At 38.7% G+C, this 20,372-nt stretch overlaps 1 protein-coding gene across 4 annotated transcripts in view; it reads left to right on the top strand.

Moving 5' to 3' along the window:
* The window catches only part of SPOCK3 (SPARC (osteonectin), cwcv and kazal like domains proteoglycan 3), a 402,955-nt gene that overhangs the window by 369,990 nt on the left and 12,593 nt on the right, over positions 1-20,372 (top strand). For all 4 annotated transcript variants that reach the window (XM_065405133.1, XM_065405132.1, XM_065405131.1 and 1 more), the window contains one exon: positions 18,820-19,041. In XM_065405133.1, coding sequence (XP_065261205.1) covers positions 18,820-19,041 — 222 coding nt within the window. The remainder of the gene's footprint in view (positions 1-18,819; positions 19,042-20,372) is intronic.

Below are 20,372 nucleotides of genomic sequence, written 5' to 3'. Positions count from 1 at the left end.
CCCGATATGGAATCCATGGCCACTAAATCCAGCTTCAGAGGGTGCACACCACTGCACCATGGGATTTGTAGTCCTTCAAAGCCAGCATACAGTACACAGACATCTGTGTAATGAGAATACCTCTAATAGGGATGAAAGGCTCCTCAAGTTAGGGCCTATACTTGGTATAAAATGTCACTTTGTAGGAGAAATTGAGAGACGCTAACAGGAGAGCTTTGGCAGGAGTTTAGAGGAGGAGTGTGAGAGGCTTTCCTTACAGCTTCAGCTCTATATGCAATTTCAAGATGGCCAGAGGTTGAATAGTGGTGGTGAACTGAAATGGATGTGCCATGTTTTCTTTCCTCCCTGAAGAGACTTCCTGTCCATGAAGTACAAGTTGATGGATGTGCTGAAGGAGAAGATTCTTGGATTGGAGAGACAGGTAGAAACACTCCTGAGAAGCTGAGAAGTTCCTAGATAGCTAGATTCAGAAAACATCAGTACTCCAGGTTCAAGGAAGAAAGGAGCTGGCCACCAAGGAGTTGGAAAGAGGAAGTCAAAGAGGATGACTGGCAGTTCATAACCACCAGAGGCAAAAGGTCATAGTGCCATTCTGCACAGCTGGAGATAGACAACCATAGGCAGGCTAGGGTCTCCAGAGAAAAAAGGACCAGGAGGAATTCCACACAACTACAAGTTTCCAGTTGGTATCAGATCCTCAGTGTGTAAACTGTGGGAGATACTTCTCAAGATCCAGCTCTCCAAGGGACTGGAGAGATATATGGGACACAATGTGGATGGCAGCTTGGCCTAATCTGTAAGAAAATCAGTTTTGTCCACAAAGAGTTCTCCAACTGTTCAAGGAAGACAGATGCTCCGTGTTGGGGATTCGATACTCAAATGTATCAAAATAACATTCTGCAAAGAAAAGATGGACAAAGTGTGCTGCCTTCCTTGTGCTTGCCAAGACACAAGACATCATTCGAAGATTGGATAGGCTTTTTAAGTCAACATAAAAGGATCCATTGGTGATGACTCATATCAGCACTAAGAACGCTGTGTCACAGGATATCTTGCAGATAGTAGATGACTTATCCAAATGATTTTCTCTGTGATCCTTCCTATTCCAAAAGTGAAGGTAGACAGAAGGTAGAAGATTCTGGAAGCGAACCACTGGCTAGGTAAGGGGTGAGGAGTTTTGGCTTTGTGGAACATTGATCCACCTTGTATGAAGAGAGGGGGCTATGTAGTTTGGATGGCCTCCACTTCAATAGAAGGAATTCCTGGGGACAGGCTGGCTAGAATAGTCAGGAGGGCATTAACCTTGTATCAAAAGGGGAGGGTAAAAAGAGGGAAAATATGAGCACTCAACACAAAACTAAGATGTTGAGAACAAAATTAATCAAGGAACTAATGAGCGTGAAGAGAAGAAACTCTGTACACTAGTGCTAGGAGTCTAGGTAACAAACAAGAGGAAATTGAATTGCTCATTTATGAGCATAAATTCACTCTAGTTGGTATTGCTGAAACCTGGTAGGATGATTCACTCAACTGGAATGTTAAAATAAATGGCTATAACCTATACAGGGCAAAAGGGGAGGGGAGAATGACAAGCTATGTCAAAAATTGCATTACCCCGTTTCCAAGTTACTGATAATTCAGAAGAAAATGATCTTGAATGCTTATGGATCTATGCATGACAGATAAAACACAAGATGGGGTATTAGTTCGTCTGCCACAGAACACCAAATCACAGTAGAGAATAGGATGACCAGTTCCTTACTCACCTATCTATAATGTGTAGGAAAAAATGTTGTGTGATCAATTTGAGTGACATATGCTGAAGATCTCAAGCTACCAGTACTAAAACATCCTTGGAATTTCTAAATATTACAGATTAAAGCTTCCTAACTTAAAGAGTGTTGCATCCAAGATAGGGGAATTGTATATTATACTTTACTTTGATAGATAAAGAGGAACTGATCACAGAACTAAAAATTAATTGTAATTTAGATACAAGTGATTGTACCTTGAGCACATTTATAATGTACAAACCAAACAAAATCCAGACCAGTGTTGCATATACTTGGTCCCTTAAAAGGGGAAAGCTGAAAACAATTATGAGCCAAATCAGCTGGGAGGAAGAATTTAATCAGAAAAATCTAAATAATTATTTGGAATTGTTTAAGAACACTTTATTCAATGCCTATAAAGCCACAATCCGACAATTGAGGAAGGAGACTGTTCTGGTTAAAAATAAGACTTGGTTTAGAGGGGAAGTGAAGGCAGTTAGAGGGGAAGATGATAGTAATGAATATAAATTATAAGCTAGGAAACATAAAAAAATTGATAAGGGAAGCACAAGAGAAATCTATGTCCAGTAAAGTTAAGGAGAATAAGAAGGAGGTTTCTTTAGTATATTAGGAACAAAAAACATTCTAACAATGTAATTGATCCCTGGCTACATAGAAATGGTAGAATTACCAATAATAATGCAGAAAAGGCAGAAGTATTCAATAAATATTTCTGTTCTGTATTTGGGGGAGAAACACATGATGTAGTCATATCATATGACAACACTCTTTCTATTCCACTAGTATCTCAGGAAGATGTTAAACAGCAGCTACAAAAATTGACCTTTTTATATCAGCAGGTCTGGACAACTGGCATCCAAGAGTTTTGAAAGCTGCCTGAAGAGCTCGCTGACCATAAATGTTGATTTTCAATAAGTCTTGGAACACTGGGGAAGTTCCAGAAGACTGGAAGAAAGCTAATGTGGTGCCAATATTTAAAAAGGGCAAATGGGATGACCTGGGTAATTATAAGTCTGTTAGTCTGACATCGATCCTGAGCAAGATAATGGTGTGACTGATACGGGACTCAATTAATAAAGAATTAAAGAAGACAATATAATTAATGCCAATCAACATGGGTTTATGGAAAATAAACTTGATATCTTTCTTGACAAGATTATAAGTGTGATTGATAAAGGTAATAGTGCTGATGACTTAGACTTCTGTAAGGCATTTGATTTCATAGTGCATTTTGATTTAAAAAACTATAAAGGATATACCATTAATATGGAACACTTGAAATGGATTAAAAACTGACTGATAGACCTCAAAATGTAATTGTAAATGGAGAATCATCATTGAAATTGTTATGTTAGTAGTGTGGTCTTGCAAGGTTCAGTTCTTGGCCCCACGCAATTTAACATTTTTATTAATGACCTGGAAGAAACTATAAAATCATCACTAATAAATTTTGTAGATGACACAAAAATTGGGGGAGAGGTACATAATGAAGAGGACAGGTCACTGATAAAGAGCAATCTGCACCACTCGATAAGCTGGGCACAAGCAAAAAATATGCATTTTAATATGGTGAAATGTGGATGTATACATGTACATATGTAGGCAATACTTACATAATTGGAGACTCTATCCTGGGAACCAGTGACTGAAAAATATTTGGGGGTTGTGGTGGATAATTAGTTCAATGTGAGCTCCCAATGTGATGCTGTGGCCAAAATAACTAAAGCGATCCTTGAATGCATAAATCAGGGAATCTCGAGTTGGAGTAGAGAGGTTATTTTATATTTGTCACTTGTGCAATTATGGCTGGAATACTCTGTGCAGTTCTGGTGTTCACATTTCAAGAAGGATGTTATTAAATTGGAGAGGGTTCAGAGAAGAGCCACGAGAATGATTAAGGGATTAGAAAACATTTCTTATACTGGTAGACTCAAGAAGCTCAATCTATTTAGCTAAACAAAGAGAAGGTTAAGAGGTATCTTGATTACAGTATATAAGTACTTGCATGGGGAAAAATATGTAATAGTGGGTTCTTTGATCTAGCAGAGAAAGGTATAACATGATCCAGTGACTGGATGTTGAAGCTAGACAGAGTCAGACTGGAAATAAGGCTTCAATTTTTAACAGTAAGAGTAATTAAGCATTGGAAAACTCACCAACAATGGTGGTGGATTTTGCATCACTGACCATCTTTAATTCAAGATTATATTTTTTTTTCTAAAAGATATGCTCTAGGAATTGTTTTGGGGACATTCTATGGCCTGTTTGGAGAAGGTCAGACTAGATGATCACACTGGTCCCTTCTGGCCTTGCAATCTATTAATACTGTTCTTACATTCCACACACTTTTCTCTACCAAGAAATCCCATTTATTTTCATTTAATTGGAAATGCTATTTCCCTCTGTGATTTCTCTTGCTAAAATAATACTAATAGTATAAAAACAAAATGAATTAAAGATGAATCTATCTTATCAAGGAAGCATTCTTCTCACGATCTGAGAAAAAATTGCTTCCGAGGCAGGGTGTGGAGAGAATTGTTACAAAGTGGAAAAGCTCTATTTCTCTATTTCTTTTTATTGTGCTTAAAGAAGTTTTATTACAATTATATCTATCTTTCTCCCACTCTCTCTCTAATTAATATATATTAATATATATAATATTAATATTTAGTGATTTTTCAGTTTGACTGGTACCCATTATCATGCAGTCTGGTTACCACACTAATTAAAACAAGAAAAATAGAAAAATGTTGGTCTCTCCAACAAGAAATTCAAATATACTTAATCAAATACACTTCATAATCTGTCTAATGATTAAGCATCATTCAATCAAATATCTGATTATGCCAATGAAGCGATACACTGGGTCCTTGCCAAATACTGGCTCTCATAGACCGTTGCAGGGAGCTGGTTAAATAGGTGAGGGTCTAAGATTGAGAAGCCTGTGCAAGCCTGATAATGGTTCTGGAGAGTAAAACTCCAGGAACTAGTATAAGGACTGAACCAGTATAAGCAGGAGTGCAACTCCAAGAGGTGACAAAAGAAACCACTCAGTAGATGTTAAGTGCAGTAGTAGGTAAAAGGGGAAAGGCAGCCTCACAAGAGGCAGTAGCTATGTCAGTGGGAGAAGCTTTCTCGGTGACTTAGTGCTGCGTACACTGGCGCTTGGATTGGTACTTATGTAGTAGATTATTCACACACCTGAGCAACATAAGTTACTTGTAGTGTAGACAAGGGGTTAGTAACATGTTCAACTACTCAACTTGTTGCAGTACTTGTGAATCTGAATTGGTTTTAAAAGTAAGAATATCCTTTTTGTTCAGTCCAATATAGATGAGGTGTAAGCTTTTTCATTTACTAGATTTAATTTAAACAAGTCACCGCAAAGAGAATGATTGGACAAACTCTTTCTGTAGGAATAAGAGAGTAATTAAATATGCAATCACTTATAATTTCTCTCCACAAATAAGTTTATGATGCAACAAATGTGTGTTTTACTCCTTAACCAATTACCTAAAATATTGTAGCATCTCTTAAAACAGATTACTTCAGCAGTCTTTTCAGAAACTCATACACTGTTACACATGTTGCTCTCCTTTATTTTACTTGCTAGGCAGGAAATGTTTGCAGTGGGTCTGCTTGTTTAAGATTGATATTTGGGGACTGAATTACAATTACTTTCTTGTGTATTTTTGACATCCGAATATAGTTATTTTTTCTTTTTGATTACACTGTGCAGTGAATGAGGCTGACCAGTTGGTTCTGCTTTTATTTGTGGCTTTGGGATAACTGAAATATTTCAGATGTGACTTTATTAAGACAACTACATATTTTTTCTGATATGCTCCTTTAAAAGTTGTTCATTTTTCTGCAAAGGAAGTTATTTCAACTCCTGAAGTGATTGGCAATGTTTCTATAATTTGCAGGATAAATATATACTCTTAACGTCTCATTGAGTTACTTGGAGTTACCTATGTGTTCCTCTCTTTGTGCACAAAGACACGAAGAAAGAGATCCATTGAGCATTATAAATCCCTATTAAGAAATCCTTTAGATATGACAGCTGCTCTGCTTCCTCAAAGGTTAAATTCCTGAATGAAAGATGTAACAGTCCTGACTAAGTCTTCCTAGTAGATGGTCAACAGATTGTGTTATGTGGAACCAACCTTTAGATCTCCCATGTTTCCAAGCCAGCTGGGTCTTCTGGGCGGATTCTGTCTCTAGCTCTGGGCCTTTACAGCACACTCTGGACTGCAGATTCCCATGTGAAACCCTTCCTTGGGGAGAAGGAGAAGTGGGACTCTGCAATCCGACTGCCTTAGGCCCCAAGACCAGTGCTGAGAGTTCCTGTGCCTTCCCAATCGCTTATGTGTGTTTCCTCAGAGTTCTACCATCCAAGAACCATGTGACAGTTAAAGCAAGGAACACAGGCTTGGCAAAGGAACGTCTTAATCTCTCTCTCCCTCTCTCTCTCCCTCACACTTTACTGTTAGACAGCACAGGTGATACAGATCTGTGCAAAATGATAAACATGCAATCTCCCCTATCAGAGTCCTCACCACTCCAGAGAGTTCTTGGAGTAGTCAGTGTCCTTGAGGGAAGGCAAAGCTCCTTCTGCCCCACCCTGCCCCATACACATACACCACTGCTCCAGCTGTGTCTTCTGTTTCTGCAATGGATTTGCTTTCTGTAGAGCATATCTCTTTTAAGGCAGTCTATGGCTCCTTTTCTTTGTCTCTTTTTCTGCTGGGGATTTCCATTTTCCATCTCCCTTGTTGGCTGTTGGGCAAAGTCATTATAAAAGTCAGTGACTCTGCCAGTCCTAACAGGGTGGAACTATTCAAGGTTGATGGCCCTGTTTCAGCTTCACAGACATAGTTTGTTTTGACTACAAAATGGAAGTTCTAAACTGCAGTGAAGGTTTCAGTCATAAATGCTATTCATAAAACAAAAACAAATTCATAAGTTGACATAGACATAGCCTCCAAACTGTCAGTAATTAATTAATTTAATGTGCTGCTATCAAGCTAATACAGTGGGAGAAGCCCAGATCATCGCTTTTTAATTTATGATTATGAAGTTTTGTTTAGCTGTTGCTTATATTTAAAATGTGATGCTCCTTAGTAGTGTAAACGGAATGCTTTCTAATACTTAAGGGATTTAATTTACAAACCTTATGTCTTCCCCAGAATCCAGTTGGTGCTCAGAAAAAAAGGAGGGGATGTCTTAATAGTTATTTGTATTCAGGTTGTAGTTAGAAGGCCCATTCTGCGAAGCACTGTATATACACACAGTCCCTGCCCTGAGAAGTTTACAGTCTTAATAGACAACATAGATGAAAATAGGGAAATATTATTACCCCCACTTTACAGATGGGAAACAGAGGAACAATGAGATTAAATCAGATTTTACTGGTTTATTAAAAATAGTTCTAATAGACTTTGCTTATTCTTTTACGTATTTATGTATTTTGATGGAGAGCAACGGAAGGGAATTAATGTCCAGCAAGCAAAGTAAAAGAAATGTAATCCCCAAAATATTTTAGTTGGCTGACCGACTGTCTCTGAAGAAGTCCTACTGCAGACTTTTTTGTGTTAGACATTGAATGATCACTGGCTGAAGAAGAGATGGTGGATCTCCCAATGGCCCTGAAAGACATTAACTACATACATGCTGCACTGGAAATCATTTTGAAGAAATTAGAGAAGATACTAGACATGAAAAAATTACTTGTCCACTTGGACAGAACTAATGTAGGTAAGTATTTCATTGGGATTTCAGAAGATGACATACTGACCTTGAAGCAAGATAAAGATATGACCAATTTAAAAAGAGTTAGATAAAATTGACAATTTCAAGAATCTACTTTGACACTCTAAGTACTGTGAAAATCCCAGAGAACCCTCTGTGGGAAGAGATACAATTGAGATTGTGCAGACACAAATTAAAGTACCATATATACTCGTTCATAAGCCAAATATTTTTGGTTAAAAAGTGACACATCAAAGAGCCGGGGTCAGCTTCTAAACGGGTCTACACCAAAATTTGATGATTTTAAACTCTATGGAATCATTGAATTTGAATATCTAATACATTGTCGTTTTGTTTACCTGGAGTGTCTGCAGGCATGGAGCCCCCCCTCAGCTCCCTGTGGCACCACTTCCCGCAACTCCCATTGGCTGGGAACAGTGAACCGCGGCCACAGGGAGCTGAGCAGCTCCATGCCTGCAGACGCTCCAGGCAAACAAAACGTCCAGGCCCGCTAGAGGCTTACCCTAACAGGCCGGGAGCCAAAGTTTGCCAACCCCTGAAATCTAGGGTTGGCTTATGAAAAGGGTCATACAGTTTTTGCTATTTTTACCTAATCATCTTGGGGGGTTGGCTTATAAATGAATGGGCTAATGAACGAGTATATACGATATTATTTTTACTCCTATCCTTTTTATTATTTAAGTGTCATACAGAGCCACAGTGAGCAATCAGAGATTTGGAGAATGATCCTTGCCTAACCTGGCTTCATTTTTTGAACTTCTGAAATCGGATTTCCCCCTACTGTTACTCACACCTTCTTGTCAACTGTTCGAAATGGGCCACCCTGATTACCACTACAAAAGTGATTTTTTCCTCCTGTTGATAATAGCCCACTTTAATTGAATTGTCTCGGTAGAACTGACCCCACACACACACATGGTAAGGCAACTCCCATCTTTTCATGTACTATATATAAATATATATATCTTCCTACTGTATTTTCCACTCCATGCATCTGATGAAGTGGGTTTTAACCCATGAAAGCTTATGCCAAAATAAATTTGTTAGTCTCTAAGGTGCCACAAGTACTCCTCGTTGTTTTTGCTCTCTATAAGAGAGACATATTATTTGGAGATATCACCTTAAGAAAAAAAAACCTTCGCTGCTGAGCTTACTGTATGAGAAAATGCCAAGCACCCTGAACTGTAAAAGAAGTTGTTGGCAAGCTGTAGAATTCAATACATCCTGCAATATCCAGCCTGGTGGCAAGTTTCCTGGAAGGAAGAAAGATTCTTTTTTAATGACCTTGTGCATGTGCCAACTTGGTGAAGGGCCTACTGGCCACAGCAGGAGCTAAAAGGAAGAACATGCTTCTGTGCAGGAGTTGGATCAAAAACCCTCTTTGCTCAAAATTAAAAATCGGAGCAATCAGCATCGGTATTGTTGGCTCAGGTCTGGCTGGATTGAGTCTTTTTTAGAGGGGAAAACAAACAGTCTGAGCTACATCGAGGTCTTCCTTTTTCCTTAGGAGACCTGAACGGTCACTCCTACTCACCAAGTGGGCAGAGTCTGCTGATCCATGTAGTCTCATAACATTGAGCCACTTATGAGCAGGAGGAGCCTCTGAGTAACCAATCTCATTGCAGATTTTAGGATTTTTTATATAATACATTTTCTATCACGTTTCCTTGCAAAGGAGCCTTCAAAGTACGGACCAGATGCAAGGGATGAAGGGAACTTGCCGTTGTGCTCCATTTTACCAGTAGAAATGATTTCTCTCAGACACGCATGCATGCTTTTTATGTAAAATGAGGTGTACTGCAAATAATCATCTCACCAACCCTTCCCTAAATCCTGAGGCTAACTTTGTGCATATTGGTGTGATCATAGTGAGCATGAATGTTATGGGTTTTAGGGGAGTGACTGCAAAAAAATGTTCTAGTCCAAAATGCTGTGGCTGGATCTGCTTGTTGGAATGTTCAGACCACTCCTGGGCTCAATCAGGTTATAACTGGTAACATGGAACAACCTCCCTTGCTGTAGTAGCTGCTGCAAGAGGAACTCCTCTCCTGCATCCTCCATTAGTGCTGATAAAAAACCATGTTGGATGTGTGCTACAGTCTCTTCATTGCCCACTGCTAGCTATTCCAATAGTGCACTGGAGGAGTGGTCTGACCTTCTGCGGTGAGTGGAGTGAGAGTCTTGCAGATGCTGGCAGCTTGCCTTTCTGCAGTTTGTAGTAGTGCTATCTATCTAGCTTTATACGTCAAATGGTCTTAATTGGCTTTGAAGTCTGTCTAGACTGGACAAAAGAATAGAGGTAAAGTATTTACTGCTGCCACCATTGTAGTAGAGTCTAATGTTTAGAGCACATTTTCACCTCATTGATGCTTTTGCTGATTTTAGGCACCAATCACAAATTCTTGGATCATTAAATAGACACAAACCAGGAACCTGAACATCTCCACACTTTGTGGATCAAACACATCCCAAGATAAGGTGTATTTCAGCAATAAATAAAATTTCTCTGAGATATGGAGGAGAAAATCCCCCTTGTTTAGTTTAAGTGTTTTTAGAAATCGTAGGTGTTGGTCATCTGATCAGTCAATTTTTGTGCAATAAAAGTTTTTCGCAACCCCGTTTTTTTCTTTCTATACATGCCTGCACTATCCTACATATAGTACTTATTTTTTATTTTCTTAAATTTGTGGCTAATTGATAGCCAATTTACGGAATTTTTACCAATTCAAAACTCAGTTGCTCCCCAACATATTTTGTTGTTGTTGACTATGTTCAGCCTGGCATTTCTGACTTGCAGAGGCTGTAGCAGATGCAAGCAGAGAATAACACTTTTCCCTTATGTAGCACATTTAATCTTCAGCTCAGATTTTATTTTTTCATTTGTTTCAATTTAACAACATGAAACAGTTCTATTGCAAGCTCTAGGGACTTGGCTCTGTCATCGATTAAAAACACAATCCATAACAATTACAAATAAACCGGGAAACACCACTCTCATAAAGCAATCACTCAGGAAGAAAAACATTGCAGAACAGAAACTGTCTCCCAAACCTACTCAGATTCTCACAAAAGCCCCACACCTAATGAAAGGGAAATTTCCTCTCCTGAATGACTCATGATAATCCAGCATTCTGCCATTGGGTCTGGAATTGGACTGACCTATCTAGAGAGGGGAATCAGGGTAACATGAATTACCCCATAGAACCAGTGAGATAACAGTTTTCAGAGTAGCATCCGTGTTAGTCTGTATCCGCAAAAAGAACAAGAGTACTCATGGCACCTTAGAGACTAACAAACTCCAATGAGAAACTGCTGAACTTGAATTAATATGCAAATTAGACACCATCAATTTAGGCTTGAATAGAGACTGGGAATGCCTGAGCCATTACACACATTGAATCTATTTCCCCATGTTAAGTATTCTCACACCTCTTGTCAAACTGTCTGTAATGGGCTATCTTGATTATCACTACAAAAGTTTTTTCTCTTAATTAATTTAGCCTCTTAGAGTTGGTAGGACAACTCCCACCTTTTCATGTTCTCTGTATGTGTATATATATCTCCTTACTATATGTTCCATTCTATGCATCCGATGAAGTGAGCTGTAGCCCACGAAAGCTTATGCTCAAATAAATTTGTTAGTCTCTAAGGTGCCACAAGTACTCCTGAGATAACAATGTTATATGATACTATTCAATATCAGTAACGGGTGGCAGAAACTAGCCCTGACTGGAAGATTTAAATTTGCCAAATCTTTCTCTGCGATTGGGAATAGGCACTACAATTTTCTGATAGAAAATTCCCGATTTTGAAATAGTCTGAAGTATCTCTTATGGTCTATGCTTAGTTTTTCCAAAATCCACTGCATCATAAAACATTATTTCTAATGGTATATTTCAATATTCAACTGTATGTCTATTATATCTTAAATTAAAGAAATATAATGAATATATATTTCTTGGATCCCAAATGTCCTTATTTTATTCCAATAATTTTAATAATATCTGATCTTTAATGGTTTTATGATGACCAATTTAAGCCTGAACCACAAAACAGCCTCTTTCTAAACTCCATCTATTCCCACATATGCACTGAGAAATGACCAGGAAAGGTACATTTTGTACTTAAAGGCTTCAAAGTAAAAAAAAAAAAAGACAAAAATTGGGAAGAACAAGAATCTGTGATGTAATCAGTTGGCAAATTGCTGTGAAACATAAGAAAGAATGAGGGATGATGTCTTTTGAGACAGGGAGTATAGTTTAAATTCATCTATGATTTAGTAATTTATACAGTCTTAAGACCTTTAACAGTGTTTCTTTCAGTATATTTTGTGTGGTGCTTCTTTGGGAGAGGATTGGAAGGAGGTTAGTAAAAATCCAATGAAATGCAGCTAAGCAATTTTATTTCCTCTTGGTCTGTCGAGAAAATGTGGTAGGAATTTGTAGCTTATACACATTTGTAGCTTATACTGAATGGAGATTAGAAGCTAGTAATGTGCAATTGATGTCTTTAGTGGTTCAAATCTGAGCCTTTCTAGCATTTTTTTCAAATACTAATCTGAAAGTTTTGTGTCCCAAGTATTCGTGATCCATCCTCCAACAAACCCCGCTCACAGGACTCCCTCAGCCTACAGCTCTTCTCTCCCCTTCCATCTCAACTGGCCTCAAGATTCCTCCTTTGATGTCTTTTGGTGTGGGTTACTGTTGGCTTTGATCTCACCTTCCCATCCAGTTTGGCATTTTATGGAGCCACATGACCCCCACAACCTCCTCATTGTTGTTCACGGAAACCTAGTGGCTGTTCCCTCTCAGCAGCTGTCTTGGATTCTGTGGGGCTGCTCTCTGCCGAATTTCAAAAAGTTATTTTGGGCAGAAAAAAATAAAATCACCATTTCCCACTCGTACACGTACGTGTACACACATGCACACAGAGCCAGGACTACAAACATTCTCTTTCATGTCATGCTCTCACAGTGGACAGAAAACCTTTAGCAACTCAATCCAAGCGCTTAAAAAGGATTTAACGCTCAGAACCAGTGAGGCATCCCTAGTAGTGGGAGCAGGAGTAGCTGTGGTGAGATATTAGTGTCTTTGGGAGTGTGTCCTAAGGAATTAATAGTTTAAGGTCCAAATAGCTTCAAAATCTGAACATTACTAGGTGTTCATCCTTAAATGAAATACTTATTAGTCTTCCAAAACCTAATAAAATAGAAAAGCTGCTTTAGGTGGTTAGGACCATAATTGATTTTGGTCAAACAATGTTTGTAAAATAATTTTTGACATTTCATAAAGCTTTTTAAACTAAAATATTTAATACTTTGTCATCATTTGCCCACTGTAGTCACAACTCACCCACCCACAAATGATGATCGTTTTCTATATTTTCAATTGAAATCTGTTGACTAGATCAGTCTCCACTGAAGTTTGTGCACTAGTAGCAGTAGAATGCATGTCCATAGTGGGTAGCTATAAAGGTACGTGAATTCCTAATGTAATGCTTCTCCATTTGTAAGCTCTTGTGCATACAATGTAGCATCTACTCTGTCTGGTAGAAGGTTTTAATTTGTAATTGGCTATGCATGTAGTACTAGCCTTTGAAATATTCTAGAAACTAACTCTTTAATTCAGTGACTATTATGCACAGGTCAGTATTAGTGTTAGAGATGACAATACACAACCTTATATTATGAATATGCAAAAACTATGAGAGATGGAAGTGGCCTAACATGAAGTAGTGATGACAAAGTCCATAACAAGTCCTTTCCTCTGCAGTGAGGAGGGATGAAGAGCAAATTACAGCTCTTGCCAACCACGTCATCAACAATATAATGAACCCATTTGACCCTGAATCACATCCAGAGGTGCTCAGGGCCGCCCAGAGGATTCAGGGGGCCTGGGGCAAAGCAGGGGAGCTGCGGTGCTTGTGCTCACCCAGCGGCGGTCCGGGTCTTTGGCGGCATATCAGCGGTGGGGGGCCCTTCAGTCGCTTCGCATCTTCGGCAGCACTGAAGGGCCCCCGCCGCCAAAATGCCACCGAAGACCCGGAGCGACTGAAGGGCCCCCCGCCACTGAAATGCCGCCGAAGACCCGGACCGCCGTCGGGCCAGGGCTCGCAGGGCATTTCGGCGGCGGGGGGCCCTTCAGTCGCTCTGTGTCTTTGCAGCACTGAAGGGTCCCCCACCGCCGAAGACCCGGACCGCTGCCAGGCCAGGGCTCGCGTGGCCCCTCCAGGGCCTGGGGCAAATTGCCCCACTTGACCCCCCCTCTGGGCAGCCCTGGAGGTGCTTATCAACATATCTACCAGATGCATGTAACATAAGTTGTACAAGAGTCTCTACTGAAAATAGCAGATGTAGTTGAAGAATGAATGGGGAGATTTGTGAGAGGTGCACTTGATTATGATGTGATATGCAGCTTTTTCAGCCCAGTCAAGAAATCTGGCATAAAAAACATTTGCTGATATGTCAAAGATCACATTTAAGTCTGGCAGGGGAGAGACAATCACAACAGCTGTCAGTCCAGAAGTTTTTTTCCTCAGAGCCCTGTCCTGAGCAAGATGCAGAGATATTTCAATGGCATCTGTTCTTAGGCACAGTCCTATTAGGTGACTATGTCCCTCTTCCACTGAGAAGAACAGACAAAGGTGAGTTAGGACATCAGCTGAAAGCTTAAGCTGAAAGAATCCATGAGCTAAGAACATGCAACAAAGAAACCACGTGTATATCAGAGATGCCATAGCTTTAAGACAAATGATGTCTGGAGACAAATTCCACACATGTGATGAATTGTGTGCTGAGTACTCAAGGCAGGCCCTAAAAAGATTTTACCAGGTTTATTTTGTAATCAGAGTTTTTGACAGATTGACAACAGGAACTCTGTGAAAACTGCAGAAAGACAGAGCCAGACAGGATCTAATGTCAGATGCAAAGAAATACCGGGTGGTAGTCCTGTGCCTCCATGGAAAAACATTCTAAACATGGCATCCAACAGGCAGTCACTTGTAAAATTCCTTTGTGAATATATGGAGCACACCCAACAAAACACATCATCTTGCTGGAGGCTTTTCAAATGGTGAAGTAACGAAGTCCATCACCAGTAGAGGTGTTGAAGAAGCCCAAGACTTGTACAGTACTCAAGAGGAAATAGACACAAGGATGCTTCTGCATTATATATGCCAATATGTCTTTTGATGTCAAAGGAACCATAGTAATTAGGTCACCTGATACAGATGTTTTGGTCTTTGCTGTTCATTACTTTCCAAAAATGGAACACACACATAACATGTGGATTGAAACAGGCACCATTTCCAGCACAAGTAACAAGCAGCGCTTCATATTTGTGCATGCAATTTGTGATGCACTCCTGACTTTTGCAACATACTTCCTGCTGTACAATCATTAACAAGATGGAACTCAGTATCATCCTGATTTGGTATTAGGGAAAAAAACCTGAGTTTAATGTTGCAAAAATTAAGGGAGCTTACCGCTTCAGAGATCTGGCCAAATTTGAACAGAGTGATGGTCAAGGAAGTTGGCAGCAGTGCTGTATGACCAGAGTGAGAAAGAAAAGGAGACCCACAGAGACCTGAATTGATTGTGCCTCAATCTAGCCATCTAAGAGGACAAGTCACTGACTAGACTCCCACCATATGAGGACAGTTTCGAAGAGCATATCAAAGAAAGATATCACAAAGAAAGATTTTGATGTCTTCACACATAAGTAAACCAGATATTGGATCACTATTGCAACATGGATGAAAAAATGAGGATGATGAACTACTTCCTGTATTCTTCAAGGGCCCAATGACATCTGAACTTCGACAAGATCTTATTTATGTCTGTACCAGGAGAAGTCACTGTGCAATCTTCCCTGTACAGAACTGTGTACATGCCAAGGCAATGAAGACTGGTAACCCATGCAGTCTTGACAGAGGCCATAATGATAACAAGATGATAATCATGTAAACTAGAGATGGCACTGGCACTATTACATTTCAATGATATCTGTACAAATTTATTAAATTAGTTTTATCCTTTTCATTGTTTTTATGATGCTTTGAGGTCACAAAGAAATCCCATTTTATGTCTTTAAAGAATACATGGAGTCTCTAAACTAACAAAAAGAAAAAAGAAAATATTTCAGTGGTCATTTTAATGTGTTGATAGTGTCATTGTTTATCTCCTGTTTTTGTGGTAATGGCACTATTGATGGCTCCACATCACACCTCATCTTAAAGTACACATAATAAGCTTTCAAATTTTCAAATTATGTATGATATGCTTGTGTGTAGAGGAGATACATTGTCAACAAAATCTTGGTGTCTGCCGCTTGCCTATTATAGAATCATAGAAATGTTGGACTGGAAGGGATCTCAGTATGTCATCTTGGCCATTCCCCTACATAAAGACAGGACTGAATATTATCTAGACCAGGGGTAGGCAACCTATGGCATGCGTGCCAAAGGCGGCACGTGAGCTGATTATCAGTGGCACTCACACTGCCCGGGTCCTGGCCACTGGTCCAGGGGGCTCTGCATTTTAATTTAATTTTGAATGAAGCTTCTTAAACATTTTAAAACCCTTATTTACTTTACATACAACAATAGTTTAGTTATATATAATAGACTTATAGAAAGAGACCTTCTAAAAATGTTAAAATGTATTACTGCTTACTACTTAAATTAGCGTGAATAAATGAAGACTCGGCACACCACTTCTGAAAGGTTGCCAACCCCTGATCTAGACTGTCCTTGGCGGGTGTTTGTCTAACCTGTTCTTAAAAACCTCCAGTGATGGAGATTCCACAACCTGCCTAGATAATATGCTCCAGAGCTTAACCATCCTGACAGGAAGTTTTTCCTAATGTCCAACCTAAATTCCCTTGCTGCAATTTAAGCTCGTTTCTTCTGTCCTCTCCTCAGTGCTTAAGGAGAACAACTTATCACCCTCCTCTTTATAAAAACCTTTTATGTATTTAAAGAGTGTTACCATGTCCCCCATCAGCCTTCTCTTCTCCAGACTAAACAAACCCATTTTTTAAATCTTTCCTCATAGCTCATGTTTTCTAGACCAGTGGTTCTCAACCTTTCCAGACTACTGTACCCCTTACAGATGTCTGATTTGTCTTGCACACCTCAGGTTGCACTTCACTTAAAAACTACTTGCTTACAAAATCAGACAAAAATACAAAAGTATTACTGAAAAATTGCTTACTTCCTCATTTTGTCCATATGAAATTTTAGTTTGTACTGACTTCGCTACTGCTTTTTATGTAGCCTGTTGTAAAACTAGGCAAATATCTAAATGAGTTGATGTATCCTCTGGAAGACCTTTGTGTACCACCTAGTTGAGAACCACTTTCTAGACTTTTAATAATTTTTGTTGCTCTCTTCTGGACTTTCTCCAGTTTATCCACATCTTTCCCAAAGTGTGGTGCCGAGAACTGGACACAGTACTCCAGATGAGGCCTTATTAGTGCTGAGTAGCATGGAAGAATTACTTCTTGTGTCTTCCATAAAAAAATCTCTGAATGATGTTCACTTTTTTTTGCAGTGGTATTACATTGTTGACTTGTATTTAGTTTGTGTTCCACTAAAACCCCCAGATCCTTTCCTGCAGTACTTTGTTGGCAGTCATTTCCTATTTTGTATTTGGGCAGTTGCTTATTCCTTATTGAATTTCATCCTATTTATTTCAGACCATTTCTCCAGTTTGTCAAGATCATTTTGAATTCTAATCTTGTCCTCCAAAGTACTTACAGCCCATCCCAGCCTGGCATCGTCTACAAATTTTATAAATGTTCTCTCTATGCCATTATCCAAATCATTTATGAAAATATTGAATAGAACTGGACCCAGGACAGATACCTGTAGGACCCCACTTGATATGTCCTCCTAGCTTGAGTGTGAAACACTGATAAATACTCTGAGTTGTGCACCCACCTTATATTAGGTTTGTCTACGCTATATTTCCCACCTTATAGTAACTCTATCTAAGTTGCATTTCCCTAGTTTTGTTTATGAGAAGGTCGTGTGAGACAGTATCAAAAGCCTTACTAAAGTTGAGATATATCACATCTGCTGCTTCCCCACTATCACAAAGCTTGTTACCCTGTCCAAGAAGGATATTAGGTTAGTTTGACATAATTTATTTTTGACAACTATATGTTGACTGTTACTTATCACCTTATTATCTTCTGGGTGCTTACAAATGGATTGATTATTTGCTGCATTATCTTTCTGGGTACCCAAATTAAGATGACTGTTCTATAATTCCCTGGGTTGTCCTTATTCTCTTTTTATAAACAGGTGCTATGTTTGCCCTTTTCCAATTCTCTGGAATTTCTCTCCTGTCCTCCACAAGTTTTCAAAGATAATTACTCATGGCTCAGAGAGGTCTTCAGGCAGTTCCTTAAGCATTCTATGATGTATCTTGTCAGACCCTGTCAACGTGGGGCTTATCTACACTTAAAAACCTACAGTGGCACAGCTGTGCCTCTGCAGCTGTGCTTCTGTAGCGCTTCAGTGTAGACACTACCTATGCTGATGAAACGGATTCTCCCATCAGCACAGGTAATCCACCTCCCCAAAAGGCGGTAGCTAGGTCGATGGAATAATTTTTCTATCAACATGGTGCTGTCTACATGAGGAACTTAAGCGGGCTTAACTATGCCGGTCAGGCATATGGGAGGGAGGAATGAATACATTGTTTTTTGAGTAATATTCTTAGTGCATGCTGTTGATAAGTTATAATTTTTAACGTGTTGCTAAGGATGAGAATAGCCTTTTAAAGTGTTTAATGCGTATCATAGGAAGTAACAAATGGGCTGCAATGAGTTACACTGAATTTACTCCTTTTTCCTGGTTCTGTGAACATCACAAACTATTCGAGCTCCATTCCCCTGATTTATGATGTCATTAAAATCCCTTAAGAGAATTACTTTCCTGAAAATCCCTCTAGATCATTTATTATTCTCCAATGTGTGTTTCCTGTATAAAAAATTTGGGGAAAGGGTCATATTTTTGAATGCTTTGAGCATGATGGGGGAGCTAATTTTTAACAGATAAAGTTATTGATGTTTTTTTATAAAGTTAGCATATTACTTATACACAGGCTATCAATAGCATTCACTATTTATGTACTGTGTCTATTCCAGTAAAGCCATATCCATGACATAGCACTTTCTTTCCTTGGCTGAGTTTAGCACCAGCTGTATCTTTTACTGTTATCTGATTTCTTTATATTTTTACCTCTTAGGATTTGATACCAGCATTTTGCCAATTTGCAAGGACTCCCTTGGCTGGATGTTTAACAGACTTGATACGAACTATGACCTGCTGTTAGACCAGTCAGAGCTTGGAAGCATTTACCTTGACAAGAATGAACAGTGCACCAAGGCATTCTTCAATTCTTGTGACACGTACAAGGACAGTTTGATATCTAACAATGAGTGGTGCTACTGCTTCCAGAGACAGCAAGGTAAAAGATGAGAATAACTTGCAGATGCTGACTGACCTTATTGTACTGTTTTATCTTTTGGGAACATGTTAAAAAGTTTATAGTGAATTACAAGCATTTAAGTGCTATGCTATGAATTTGTTTAAAGGTTTTGAGCCACTGTGAATATAAAGTGAAAAAGAAAGCTAAAAACCAAGCTGAGCTGGAGAAACTTAGCTGAGAGTCAAGAAATTCTAAATAAAATGTAAAAGAGCAATTAATGCTTTGATAGAAGCATTGTTTCTGTTACCAACCGCCACAGGGAGGAAAGAGAAGGACCAAAATAAAAGAACAAAATTATTAGCATTAATTTTCTCTCGTTTTTCCCACATTATAAAATTAACTTTTTATTAACTTTTTTACTACCAGGTTATAACATTTTAACTGAAAGAAATTCAATGTTATGCATAAGGTTATTTGCATTCATTGGGCCATAAAGCCACTGATTTTCAGGACCTAGCTTAAACTCTTGATAACTTCTTGAAATTCTTTGGTTAAGAAAATAGTAGCTCAAAATATCTAGAGGCAATCCTTTCTTAATTGTCTACTCATGTAAATTAAATTAAACTCAAATAACAATTTTATATCTGAATGACATATTCCATAAGTTAGAAAATAAAAAAATGAATTAGAATAAGATTTTTGAAAAGCCTGCTCGCTGTTTCTTAGCTGAAACGGAACAGAAAATTGAAATGCATCCACTGAGCTTCTTATTTGCAAGATGATTTAGGGCGGGGTTTTCAAAGGAAGAAATGGCAGTCAGGCACCTAACTGCCACTGAAAGTAAGTTGAAAATGCCTTTCAGTGGGACTTTTATTCCTACTCACTGAAGCACTTCTGAAACTTTTACCTTATGTGCACAATTGTGTCATTTGTGCCTATAAAAATCCCCTACTTAAGTCCCATTAACGTTCATTATTAAGGCTTAATCCTGACTTCACTGGGAGTTGAAGACGCTTACCACGTTGCAGGGTTAGACTCTTAAACTCTCAATTATAAATCTGAACAAAAATAAGGATACTTCTGGGGATATATTTTGGCTAACTGCCTTCTTTCCTATTTAAAACATGCTATCAAATATAAACATATTGATAACTATCCAACTAACTAGTGCAAAAGGTCAAGATTTCATCTTCCAAACAATCTTTCTTGCTTTATAATAGGACTGTCTTTTTTTTTCATTTTTAGAAGTAGTGTACTGCTGCAATAAATGAAGTATCCTCCATCTCAAGTTGCTTATTAAAGAACATAACCAGTTCTTTTTAAAGAATACAGTTATTTTAGATTACATTATGAATATTTTGAGGGGTGCA

This window comes from Emys orbicularis, chromosome 5 (assembly GCF_028017835.1).
Source record: "Emys orbicularis isolate rEmyOrb1 chromosome 5, rEmyOrb1.hap1, whole genome shotgun sequence".
Lineage (NCBI taxonomy): Eukaryota > Metazoa > Chordata > Testudines > Emydidae > Emys > Emys orbicularis.
This window is presented reverse-complemented; position numbering and strand designations above follow the sequence as displayed.